Raw genomic sequence first — 14,199 nt, 5'->3', positions numbered from 1 at the left:
AATATGTATTTATGTTGCATAAAAATGGGGGCATTTCCATTAGGACACATTCTTAAAAATTATTTCCAATGAAACTGTAAAACACTCCAGTCATCGTATGACTGTGATGCTCATTCCAGCTGAATTTTCTTTAGACTTTGGGTTTTACATTGACTTCCACAAAAGGAATTGTTTGTTAGTGTATTGCTATGTGACAAACACTTGCAAATTAAGTGGTGTATTCTTTATAGGTTTATAAAGTATTAATCCTACTCCTCTTTAGATGTAGGCTGTCAGTCCAAAATAAAACATGCAGAGTGACTCCAGGCCCGGTTGGATGTGGCTTTGAGCCATGTGTCCAGCAGCGTCTGTCCCTGCCCATGCAGGCAGGGGGCAGAACTAGGTGATTTTTTATGTCCCTCCCAACCCAACCCATTCTATGATTCCATCATTCTGTGACTCTGCACTCATTTAGGTCTTGAATTAAATTTAAACAGTCTGAGAAACAATAAGCTCTCACATGAAAAAGGTGTGAAAAGTGTCAGCCTTCTGATATTAAGGACATAGAAAATACTTTGCAGTTTTGATTATGAAGTTTGCTAATAATGTAGAGATACAGAGAAAAGAGTCTGTAGCCCTATGTCTACTTCTGAATGTCAAGAACTCCACTGAAATATATTAATAGTTTGATTTAATAATAATGTTCTTTGATCTAAAATGATCTTTCCACCTACTTACGTAATGTTACGCATGTACTTATAAGTTGTCATTACAAGGGACATTTCCCTGGGGACTTATTGCTTCCAAATTGAAAGGACATGCTAATGTGAGAAGTAATGTCCTAAGATGATACAGGTAATTTGCTTGTTGAGAAAGAACCAGACAATCATGTAGCAGTAGTGCTTGTGCTACAGTTGTTCCTTAGTCTGTGGAAGGATTGTCTGGGGTTTTGCTTTGGTTTGGGTTTTTTGTTTGCTTTCATATGGGTTTTTTGTTTGGTTATTTTTGTTTTGGTTTGTTGGTTTTCGTTGGTTGGTTGGTTTGTGTGTGTGTGTGTGCTCATTTGTTTTCTTTTTCATTAAATAAATTTATTCCTAAAAGGCCATCAGGGATAGAGTAGAGGTCCATAAAGATATCTTTACAAAAAGTAACTGGTAATTAAAGACACAGGGAACATGTTTGGGTTCTTCTTACTTGTTCATTTGCTACCTTTCTGCTCTCTTCCCATCCCAAACCAGCTCAGCTCAGCAGGAAGCATGTCCAGAATAGCCTTCAAAGATATGTACCCAGGCAATCTGGGTTGGTTTTGCTACTGCACACAGGCCCTGTTCTGTGACGGTTCAGTTTTTAGAAGCACTGTGGAGTCTCAGGCCATCACTCTTTCTGACCACTTTTCATCAGACCAGGGAGAAGACTCCTAACAACTGCTGTTTGTACCATGGCACCAAAGTTGCCTTGGCCCAGGCTGGTGACACATGGACAGACCAAATCACAAATGCACAGTAAATTGAGACAGTCCTATGTTGGATGGTCAGGCTCCATATTAGCTTCATTATGGTGGATACAGTGTAAAAAAAAAAGACCAAGCAGGCACTAAAGAGGACACTAGGGTGATTTGGTTAGTGCTAGAGCAAAGGATTTCTGGAACTGTGTTGAAAGCAATGGGGTGAAGAGCAAACTCCCATGCACATCATTTGTGTTCATCATACATATTAATAGTTAGAATCTCTTTGCTTGGGAAAGATGAGTACCATTTACCTGCCCAGGTGCGATCAGTGGCAGTGCTGTTCAGTGCTGCTGATCAATCACCTCAGTGAATAAATGGTTTGAGTATTTCTTAGTAGATAATCTACTCAACAGAACCCCATGAAGTTAACCTTTAAGATGACACAGTAAAAGGAAATGAGTAATTCTGGGTGATGTTCATCACTGTGTGAGCACTGAGCTTACTAAATGAGTTCTGCCATAGTGTGGGTGAAATGGAATCAATCCCTATACTTCATATATTTGCTGCTCATAAATGGTTTCTTTTTGCTAAAAAGAAATAAGCATTGATTTATGTCTAAATAAAGCAAAGCTTCCTATTACCAATTATACTTTTCATATGGGTCTGTACTGACTCATTAAAGAGGATCAGAGCTCCTGAGATGTGTGTGAAAGAAAGGACAAAAGGAAGCAAAACTCTGGGCAAGGACTTCATGACTGCTGCTAATGGGGAAGTAGAAGAAGCTTTAGTCTCAGATAAGAAGGGCAAGACACTGTTATTTTTCTTATTTGCAGGCCACTCTACTATTCTTCTAAGTATCAGCCTATCTCAGTGACAGTAAGAGGTCTGCAATTCACACAGTGGAAGCTGACTGGTTAGGTGAAAAGTAGGGGCTTTCTTCTGATGGAGTAGCAGTAGAGACCATGAGGGAAGAAAAAACCATTTCAAACTGTAAGGGGAAAAGTGAAGATCCAAAGAAGGAACTGAAAATACCTTCAAGCACCACAGTAGGCCTTGTTGAGTTTGATGTGGACAGACTGGTTATGTGTGATAAGAACAGCTTTACAGCAGATGAGTAGTTAGTTAAACACAAAGACAGACTTCCCCTACCTGGATAAATGCCTGTCAGTGATGGGCACCCATGGGTTGCAATGCCATCTCAGAAGTTCTGTCTCTGAATGGAGACTGGCTGGGGGAGTCCCCAACAGCTAGTAGCAGATAAACACTTCTCTATGTTGCCTACAATGTCCATACATATGGAAAAATTTGGTGCCACCTAATGGACAACCCTCCCTTCCCCACAGACTGAATTTCAGATGTGTTGAATTCTATACAGGAATGTTTTTGCAAGGGATCAGTAAAGGCTTGCTACCTATATTAATTAATTCTTCACACTAAGAATTTCTAATTATATATCTTGGGATATAATTTGCCTTATTTAGACCAATTTTACATAACGGAATCACAATATTTCACAATTATGATTGCTCAGTTTGGTGGGGAGGGTGTTTTTGCATAAATTTTCTCTAGAAGAAAGAAAATATTTTTATGCAGTTAAATACAAAACTTATTTTTCTTCTTTTTTCCTGGGAATGAATATTTAGTGGATTGATGTAAAGAAGCAGAGATTATTGTTTTACTCTTTTACATTGTTTCATGCTAATAATTTTAATGTATCAATCCTGAGAAGAAGATTTTGACCCGTACAAAAGCTTTGGTGAAATGAAAAGTCTTAAAAGATTAAACAGGGAAATTATCACACTCCTTTGTCCTTGTTGACCCATTCTCCACATTTGAGCTTCAGTCTACAGAGCTGAAATGTCAGTTTAGCACTTATATTTGACAGTATAAGAATAATGCTTGATATCTCACTTGGGGCATGTTTTTGAAGGAGAATAGGCCCAGTGAAGATAAAAAGTGAGGATGCAGTGCTGAGAATGCTGTGGCAGTTTGGTGTTTATGTGTGGGTTTGATGTGTAACTAATGCACACAAGTTTTAAAAAAACAGGCAGAGGTCATTGTAGGGCTAGCATGTAGTTGTTAAGTTGAGACTATGAGACCATCAAAACAGACAGGTTTATTACTGTTGTTGCTACAGGGCAAGAAGGTGCCTGTATAGGCAGCAGTTCTTGCTGCACAGCAGCAGAACCAGGAGGATGTGTGCTTGCACTGCCCCACCAGCATCCAGCACCTTCCCTGCCCCTACCTAAACACAGTTTAATCAAGCCCAACTCCTACACCTTTGACCCAAGAAGACTTAAAGCAAATCTTGTAGGCTGTATTATTCCCTATAGGTTTTAGCCTGCTCCATTACTTCAGTAAAAAACTCCACAGTGCCTTCAGGAGACTTGAAAATGAGGGCTGAAACTACCAGCCTTGTCCTTTTGTCTCTCATCAGCTGAAGGAGGGGCCTTCTTTTGGCTGCTCTCATCCATGGGGTAGTAACACTGGCTTCCCCCCCGAGGGAAACTGCTTTAGGGGCATGAATAATATTTCTAGACCTATAGTTATCAGTAAGGTGATGTGATATCATACACTTGTTGTTTGTCTTTCCTGTAGCTTCTCACCTACCCTGTCTGGCTCAGAGTTGATATATTCTTGCTCTTTGCAGACTGTTTTTTTTCTGCTTTTGTGTGAATCCTGGTTCTTATATCACGTTATCCTGCGACTTGAATTTCAAAAATTCATCACAATATAATGAAAAAGCTTATTTGAAGAAATACATACAGGAGATGAGAACTGCATAGAACTCACCAACAGTTTCTATACTGTTTCCTCAGTTTTCAGATTATGTTACACTCAGAAATTAGGTACTAGTGAGTAGATTCTACTTTATATTTGAATAATCACATAATGTCAGAACTGCAAAGTTACCCCAGGATACAGAAGATGATTATCAGACAGAATGACTCCTATTAGAACACATCAAGTAAAGGTCTCACTATATCCTATATGACAGTGGTATTTTAAGGTCTCAGCCATTTTCATTAAGGCTTGACTTTTAATTAAACAGTGGTGTTTGCTAACTGTGAGTAAGTTTCTGTTCCTGTGTGTACATGACATTAAATAGCCATCTGATGCATAACTGTGGCCTTTGCTCATTCTCAGCATGATTTCAGTGTTTGAATTATCACAGTTTTTCTCAGTTGGACTCTAGACCCTTAGTGCTGACCTTACTGGATACCAGCCAGGCCTTCATCAAGCACAAGTAGACCCCTGGGGAGTGCAGCTCTGTATCAAAAGTCTCTGGCTTCAGGAAGCTCCAACAGATGCATCAGGTTGTCCGTCCCCCATTAAGAGTAACTTTCTTTTTAAATTAGTTATTTCTCTTTTGTGCTTTCTAAATAAACCCATTCACTTGTATACGTGTTCTCCTAAGTACCAGGATGTGTGTATCCAAGTGTTATGTCCAGAGAGCAAAGGGATACCAGCCATCGAGTTATCTTCTTATTGTTATCCTCTGGGATCTTAAGTTGGCAACTATGTAATGGTCTTGGAGATGTCTTTTTCACACTTTTAGAAGAGCTGGTAGTGATTGTAATCTTTTATTTCTCTAGCCCATACCTCTGTGAGTCACTGGAACATGTTGCTGGATTACTCTCTAGCACTTTTTTCCTTGTCTTGGAATCCTATGGTCTCAGTCCTGGTATTATCTTCCCACAGTTGTCTCTATGGTTTCAGGTTTTGTGAGTCCTATGGTGAAGTGTGGCTCTGCATGTCTTTTTTAGGCTGCTTTCCCTTTACTGAGCTAGGTGTCCTGAGAAGACACATGTAAATGTGCTGGGAGCTTGATGACTTGCTAACAATCTGAGTGGCAACTAGCATATTAATGTAGTAAATCTGAAGTGGTTTGAATCCAGTCTTTTCTTTGGTCTTTCATTAATGAAAATTAAATAACTGTACTCGTTGCTCTACAGTTTCAGTGAACAGTATATTTTGAAAAATATTTCTTTTTCTGAAACTGTGAATAAATACAATATACCACAGCATTTGGTTTAACATGGTAAAACTGATCATGTCTGTAACCCTAATGTAATTTTGATGATAGAATAGTGGTGAAAGCGGTATAAATTTATAATTTATATCATAGTTATTTTCCTAAATAAGAACACTAATCTTCATTCAGCTTGCCTAGAGCTTCAATTCAGGTAGTACAAATACATCCAGATCATCACTTGTCCTAGCATGGGTCAAGCTGGACAGTATTCTACAGAATTATGTGGCAATATCTACAGAAATTTGAAGGCAGAATAAATTAGAGAGGTGTTTAGTATTGACTTGATAACTGCACCTGTACCAATCTGTGGTGTGGTGTATAGCTGCCTGTAAATGCCAAGTACACCCCAAATACTAGGCTGATTTGCTCTGGCTGTACTTTTATCAATAGCAGCCATGAGGCAGGTTCATTGTATCATTTTTATTTTATGAACAACATATCAATTTTTAAGAATTGTTATTGTTGTCTATATAATAATTATTGTAATAATGGAAAATACTCAGCCTAGGAGCAAAGATGAATGAGAGAGGAAGTTAAGTTCTCTACAAAGAATAATGAGTTTGGTGTGATTCATGCCCAGCAGTACAGAAAAATGCATTAACATTGACTCTCATCAACCTATTTTTACCCATCAGAAAGATTTAGAAATAAAAGGAAAATAACAGGACAACACAGACCATAAAGTAATTTAGTGTTGAATGTCAGACTGCAAATTGATATTGTTTCTCTTGTTCTGAGTTCACATTTAACTTTACAGCAATTTCTGGGATTTCAAAGTGGTGTTTCTGATCTCTGAAGATCTAAAAAATGGAAAAATAGTAGTCTTAATACATGTGTAGTCTGATTTTTTAGAGTTACAAACTCTTAGTGACAAAGCAAACAGCAGGTTTCCCACTTCTCAGGCACCTCCAGTACACCAAATAGAAGACTGCAGTGTAACAATGTCTGCAAAGTGACTAAGATGAATTTTCTAATATTCTACATTGTGTCACAGATGGGAATAAAATCCAAGAGATGTTCAGTGGCTCGATTTAGTATTCCTTTGATGATTTTCAGATCCCTTTCAATTTCAACTTTAATCATGCAGCTAGTTCTTATCCTAAAGATGAATCTGAAGTAAATATGAAAAATAACAGAGAATAGGTAAAAACTGTGATACATATTGTGTCTTCAGTTGACAGTTAGAAACCGTAATGCCAAGATCTGTTCCTTTTGCATATTGTATTATTTTGGGGTGCTTTTGTATCAAAAGGAATATTATATATGCAACCACATTCAGTTAAACAGTACAGCTTTTTCACATAGGTGATGGACTAAGGATATGTTTGCTGGCAGCAGCCACCCAAGTAGGGTAGGAGCTCCTCAAATATATATTTATAAAGTTTCTAAATTCTGTGTCACTCCTGGTGTAAAGAAATACACAGCAAAGTTTGGTCCAAGTCTATTTTACAGTCAGTATCTAATAATTTGAGTTTTTAAAAGAGCGTTTGCATCAGTGTTTTGTATTAGTGCAAGTCAGGAGTAAAGCTATCAGAATTCCTAAAACTCATGTGAGTAGAAAGAGAACCAGTGTCTGGGTCCATGGCAGGGAGTGTTGACAGCCCCAGTTGTTGAGCAGGATCTCCCAAGAAACCTCAAATTACTGGTCATGAACACATATTGTAAATGCACTAAGGAGATCCTCTTGTGAAATGTTTGCAGATTAATATGTTTGGCTTAACTAGAAGCCTTCTAAGGACAGTTATATTTGATGTTATATATATACATGATAGAAAATCAGGGGAGCTGCTTTTATTCTTAGTTATTATTGTTTCATTCTGGAGCTTTTAATTGAGCCTAAAACCAGGTCTGCTCTAACAAGCAAAAGCAAAATCATGCTTGTGAATGATGGCTGGTAAATGAAAGCGGCTAAATTTTAGGAAAAGACAAATCTATTTTGACAGTGAGCAGCTGCTTTCTGAGCATCACTTTAGTCATTCTGCACAGTTCTTTTTTCTATGAAAAAATAATGGTACATTCTTACTGAGAAAAGTTATGTACAAATCTGAAATTTCAAATTCTAATTCATGCAGTCCTGTGGAAAATTTTGTTTTTTCATTGTAAAATATTTTCATCTGCTTTATTCCATTAACAATTCTCATTATCTTTTATTTAGCAGCATGTTTTCCTATGAATTTATCTCTACATGTCACCTCATTATTTTTCCCATTTGTTAAATGCAACAGCAAAGGATTTTGAAATAAAAATATGACCCAGGTGAAGACCTGTTTTTTTCTGTGTAAGTGGTAGCAAGCTAAGTGTTTGTGGTTTTCCTTGCTGTGTGGATGATGTGTTTTTTAGATGTTTTGTAATACATTGCTTTTAGTGGACTATTAAGAATTCAGTATCTTGTCCCATTAAGCATTTTTTTCCCTCTAGAACCCAAGGCTTGGATGTTGGACATTTGTACATTAGTGAAAAGTTGATGTCTTTGGACTCATTCTTATGACTAACTGTTTTAAAATATGAATGCAGCTCTCAGAAGCTCAATTGTAACTTCCAGATATGAATCTATAGTTTGCTTTTTGTAAGCACTTTATTGTAACAAAAAAGATTTCTCATCATAATACTTCTCACATGATTTATAGAGGGATTAGCTCTTCAAATACTGAGGGTAAAACCTCCCTATAGTGTTACCTTGCTCCATACTGAGTCTCCTGGCTCAGTCCTGGGGTACGTGGAAGACACAACAGGTTATTTTTAGCCTGTTTATCACTGCTGTCTTCCTATCTTACACAATGAATTATATTCAGCTGATTTGTCACTTAGTCACTTCTATACTAAAAGGTATAGAAGAAAAGTTTAAACTTGAATATTTTTGAAATGTGGAGGTACATTTTAATTTAAAGTCGGTTAGCCCGACTGCCTTTGTCTTGTATTTTCTTAAGTGACAAAGTAGAGAAAATGTATTTGAATTTGAATCACATTCACAATATTTGTACTTTAATCACATTCACAAATTTAGTCCCATTTTGTGGCTTAGCTTCTTAGAGCAATGTGCCACTGTAGGGAGCAGTAATCTTCCAAGATCATGGCTGTCCAAGAAGTGTCTGATACATAAAATGTTTTGGTTTCTTGCCATGTTGATAGGTGTGCATGTTTTGATATTGCAATTTTTTTTTCAATATTATGCAACCCAGACTGTGGAGAGTGCATGTATAGTTTGAATCATAAAGAAATTAACCTCCTGACTTGTTTCAGCAGGTAAGTTTCAGCTGATGGAATAACAATATTCAGCAGTCTAACCTGTGTGAAGTGAAAGGGCTTTGCTAATGTGTTGTGCCATTTAAACAACATTCACTGGGAGTCACACAAATGTTCTTGCAGTCTAACTGATCCCTCTGTCAAAAATCTGACCACTTGACCACATACTGCTTTCCCTTCTTAGGAATGCAGGTGCTGGAATGGAATGGCATTCCCTTGACTGGGAGAACTTATGAAGAAGTCCAGAGCATTATTTTTCAACAGAGTGGGGAAGCAGAAATATGTGTAAGACTGTGAGTTTTTCCCCATCTTTCTGTTTCCATTATTTTTGGCTTTTCATGGCTTTTCTTTTTTTTTTTCTTTTTAATTTATAGTTGTTAAGGTGGAACCTTTGTTAGCATTAAGCTTCAATGTAATAATTAACAAGAATTCACTGTGAGTGTGGGAGGTCTGTTTGCTCTTTTGTTTTTTTGAAATTTGTAAGGAAAGATAAGCTGAGGAAGATGTTAGTAATTATGCTTTTATAAACAATATCTCCATTGTCAGGCCACAGTCTCCTCTCATCGACACACATACAATTCACTGAATTTACTGAGTTTAGGAAAAAAAGTAATTTAGCACTTACTTGACTTTTAATGAAATCTGTAGCCCTTAGATGAAAGTCACTTAAGCATCAAGAGAAATGTGTAAACTTGCATTCAGTCCATTAAAGATTTCACCTTAAAAGAACCTTTTTTTCTCAGGTCTTTAACAGCATTGCAAATATGTATCAGCTAAGAAGGGGCCATGCTTGGGAGCTGCTTTCTGTCACTAACCACTATTCATTTATCTACTTAATACAATAATGAGGGTATGAGGAAAGAGTTTCTTTTGTCTCAGGCTTTTCATAATTTTCTTTAGGGACCTGAACATGCTCTCAGACTCTGAGAATCCCCAGCACCTGGAGCTGCACGAACCAGTAAAGGCAGGTAAGCAATAAGTTGTTGCTTTGATACTGGAGGACTGAGTAGGAGCTGAAAATGTGATATAAAGTATTAGCATTGTGAACTCAGGTGTTACATCACAGATCTTGCCATGAGCAAAAAGGGGACCACACCTTATACACCAAACCAAACATTTATTTTTGGTTTTTTCATTATTAGGATAGTTCATTCCAAAATGACACAATCCACATATCTAATTAATACAAAGAAAATCTCAGTATCGGCACCGCAGCTAACCTTTGTTACCCAGGGAAAACCTCCTGCTTGTTACTGTTTATCTATTCATGCCACAGAAAACTGTGCCATAATGCTACCCCTTCTGCATCTTCTCCAAGCCCTGTGGGCAGAGCTTTCACTGCAAGGGCATTGCAGCAAGGAGACATTGTCCTGGGGAGTTTGCTGGGACCAATGTGATGTCCTCCTTGCTGGGGGTGGACAGTGTTGATGATTCCATCTTCTTTGCTTCAGGATCTGACTGGGGCCCCCATGTTTTCTGTCATGCTTCATGCCTTGTTCTTTCCTCACCAGTCAGCAGCTCTGCACTGCATATAACTTTACTGTATATTGTACATTTTGCATGTGTTTTGCTTGTTCTTTGTTCCTTCTGTTCCCTCTAAAATGGGTGGTACCCAGATCCCATTTGCAGTCAGTAACCAACTGACTGATTAAATCCTCCATTTTCTAACTATGGTGTACCTCTTCCCATCTGTTAATACACTTACTATAAAGTTGCCTTTTGTTGAAAATGGATATTATTGATACTGACTGAAAGCAAACAGTGAGTCTGACAGAGTTTTGATGCATAGCTACCAACATTTTTCCTTGGTGAGATAAAAACCAACATTCGTAGATTATGAAATAGGTTTTCAAAGGGACAGAAAATTCAAAGTAAGAACCAAAATAAAAATAAATTACCCCATTTTTTCAGGTAGCTTCCTCCTAGTCTAGCAATCTTCTATTGATTTATGATTGGAACAAGTCTGTAAAATCCTTTCTGACTGCCAAGCCAATTTTTTCTTGCCATCACCTGCAAAGTTTAGCAGGCTGTGCTTTGGAAATGAACAATGTCCATTCCCTCTAGAAAGAAAAAATTAAAAAAATGAAACAAAAAAACCTGGCAGGCAGGATAAGGCTAGTGATGCATTGCCTCAAACCTCTCATACTTGTGAGAATCTGGAAGCAAACTGAATCTAGTGTCCTTTTAACTCTGCATACTTTAAGGCACACATGAAAATTCCTTGGGTCTTTTCTCTGTTAAATGGAAATTGCCATCTACAAATGGCAGATTCTGCTGGGTCAGTAAGGAGGGCAATCAGACTCCTCCCGCAGATGCCTCATATAGGTGTGTGTAATAAGCTAAGATGAATTAGGCCTTCTTTTCTTCATTAGTTTTCAATTTATTCTGCTTTGATTAATTTGCAATGCAAAAAATTTTGAGCTATTTTTCTTTTTGTATAAATTAGCTCTGGAGCAGAATTCAGTTTTACTGCATGTCCAGGTGATTGAAAAAAAAAAAAAAAATTGAGCTCAAAATTTGTTACAGTGAAGTTCAAATACTTGGTGAAAGTGGACCAGTGCCAAAAAGTAAAAGTTAGTGCAGTCCAGAATTTAAAACTGTAATTTGCTCCAGTATGATTTAGCATAATCAGCAAGGCCTATTTTGCTTCTGCTAGAGAATAACCAGCTTCTCAGAAAAGTTGTGAGATGAGTAACATAAGTTGTCAGTGTTAAATGGAAAGATTGGAATTGGAATTTTGATGCTGTGGGGTAGAAATCTATTGATTATGGGTTGTCTTTTGAATCTTCAAAGTCTTGTATAGCAGATAGTAGGAAAATTTGTAAAGATCATTAACCTGTCCCTATACCATGGCAAGATGGATTTGAGTGTGCTTGCAGTTATAAATACAAAGCTCTTTTACTTTAATCCAGTAGATAAAACGAAGTCCCCAGGAGTTGATCCCAAGCAACTGGCTGCAGAGCTCCAAAAGGTTTCTCTCCAGCAGTCACCTCTAGTAGCTTCCTCAGGAGTGGAAAAGGGATCTCATGGTCATTCTGGAACCACTTCTGCTGCCTCCAGTGCTGTGCCCAGCCCGGGTCAGCCTGGTTCTCCCTCAGTTAGCAAAAAACGACATAGCAGCAAGGTAAGAAAATCTTAGTTATGAGGCAATAACATTTTGATGAAAAGGAGCTGCCTGTTTGTGTAGCAAAAGATCACAGCACCTATTGATAATTCATTTCTGTGAGAGTGATGAGTATTACTGTTAAGGTATAAAATTTGGACCCAAGGAAAGCAGATTATTCTATTAGGTAAAAAATGGGGCCCTCTCTGAAAATAGATTTCTTGAACTTAGTATTACTGATTTTAAACAAAATAAACAAAATAATTGTCCTTTTCATTCCTTGTTGGTTTTGATTTTAAATGTATCCTATATTGTGATGAGGTGCTAGTTCCACAGAAGCTGATATTAAAAAGACCATAATTTATCTTTTTCCAGAGTAACTGTTTGAAATGTTACAAGCTATGAATAATCATAACAATATTAAGCATATCTCTGAAAGCAGGGGAAGAACAACAAAAAAAATTTACCATCAAGATTTATTTTGTTGCTAGCTAATTCCTGTGAACCTGTTAAGCATGATATACATATATATTTTATTTTTTTTCTTCACACATATTGTCTGTTTCTCAGCTGAACTCCTTGTGTACCCACCTGCACACCTGGAAAGTGCAGAATGAGAATTTAGTAGCATTTTTTCACAGTTGAAACTGGAAACTAGATCATAAAGTCACCCGTCACACTTTTGTGTTTTATGTTGAAAAAGCTAACAGCTGAAGTGAAAAGCAATCCTCTGAAGATTGCATTTGCTTAAGGAATTTGCAAGATATCCAAAACTTTTTGCTGTCCTGAGCAGTCAGCTTCTCACTGTCTTACTATTTGAACCAAAGATTCACATTGCAAAAAAAAAACGTGCTTTCTAGATCTTTATTTCTCTGTATATTTATCTCTTATTGGGACTGTCTGGTTTCTGCTGCATTATTGTTCTGTTTGTTTGTATTTTTGTGCTCTTGAAGTTATGAGTAAGTACAAATGAGTTAGGCACTGCACAAATAAAAGCCAGCAAATGGTGTCTGCTCATTTCAGATAGCTCTTCAAGACACTCAGCAATCTTTTATGTTAGGGGAAATACAAATATCTCTTTCACCCAGCAATTTTAGCAAAAAACTTTAAGTGCATTTATTGATCAGTTTGCTTGGGGTAGTAATTCTGTATGACCACAGTTCCCATAGACTTTCTAAATTAACTAATTTGAGACACCAATGCACAAGTTAAATCTGTATATCTGCATTTAACTTCAGGGATCTGGCAGAATTGGTTTCTTTACACCTTACCCTGGATGTTGTAAACCTCTACACATGAAATAGTTTGCCATGTACTTTACATTACCATGTGCTCACATAACAGTGAGAATAATGCCCTCTGAAGTACCATTCATGAGACTGATGAAACCTGCCACTGAAATGCATGCACTATTTACACCGAAACCCCTTACATTTGCTCAGATGAATCACATTCCTAAATTCACTACAGGGTGTATGAAGATCCATAAATCCTTGATATACAGTGTGTCCTGGAGAGGTGTTTCTCTCTGTCCACATGAGAAGTCTGGTTTCCCAACTTTGTAACCTGAAGTTAAATATATAAAAATTTTGTTTCCTGCTTCACAGAGGGTTTAGTAATCTTCTATGAAAATTCAGCTGGAGGCTTATAGGATGAAATAAAAAATATTACACTAATGCCTTTATGTAGTGCATACAAAAGTCAGAATTAATCAGGTACATGTTTAAAACATTCTTTGCTTCTTTCTGAAAATCACGTTGAGAGGCATTTATTTCATAACAACCATAGCTCTTGTTGACTTGTGTAGCTTCCGTTCAATGACTGCAGGCCAAGTTTATAATGGTGTTGAGCTCTCTTAGAAAAAAAACCTACTGCTCATCCTTTGTGGAACAGCTCTCTGCCTTGGGCTGACAGCTTTTCTAGGCAGGCTGCCGCCTTGCCAAAGTATCATGACAGAATAAATATCCAAACTGCCTACATCTTGGTTTTGCTACTGTTTTTATTTTTAGCAAGTAAGGTTTATTTTTAAAAAACTTTTCTCACAGAATAAGCACTGTTCTCACAGAATAAGAAATGTTGTAGGAGTCCCTTTAATAGTTTGCAGTGCTGATCATCTTCTCATATTTAATGCTTTGTCCCATTGCTAGAGTGATAATGGAGAGCATCCAAGCCTGGCATTAATGAGTTTCACATAATGGTAATGACAACCTTCTCCAGCAGGTGTGATGGCATTACAAACCACCAGCTTTAACACAGGGTGTGTGAGTGCATGCAGGGACTATAAAAAGAAATTAGAGTTAAATTAGATTAGCTGTCACAGGAGAGATTTAACTTTGGGGGGAGCCTTGAGCTGACTATATCCTGTAATTTCTTCTGTAATGGAAATGAATG

The 14,199-nt window shown here is 37.4% G+C and overlaps 1 protein-coding gene across 1 annotated transcript in view; it reads left to right on the top strand.

The window, feature by feature from the left end:
* PCLO (piccolo presynaptic cytomatrix protein) overlaps positions 1-14,199 on the top strand; it is a 286,482-nt gene that overhangs the window by 201,362 nt on the left and 70,921 nt on the right. Inside the window, exons 11-13 of the mRNA XM_071734051.1 lie at positions 8,890-8,998; positions 9,606-9,673; positions 11,618-11,829. Coding sequence (XP_071590152.1) covers positions 8,890-8,998; positions 9,606-9,673; positions 11,618-11,829 — 389 coding nt within the window. The remainder of the gene's footprint in view (positions 1-8,889; positions 8,999-9,605; positions 9,674-11,617; positions 11,830-14,199) is intronic.

The sequence above is a fragment of the Heliangelus exortis genome, chromosome 1, assembly GCF_036169615.1.
Source record: "Heliangelus exortis chromosome 1, bHelExo1.hap1, whole genome shotgun sequence".
In the NCBI taxonomy this organism is placed as follows: Eukaryota; Metazoa; Chordata; class Aves; order Apodiformes; family Trochilidae; genus Heliangelus; species Heliangelus exortis.
Note: the sequence above shows the minus strand (reverse complement) of the source record. Positions and strands in the feature narration are given on the sequence as shown.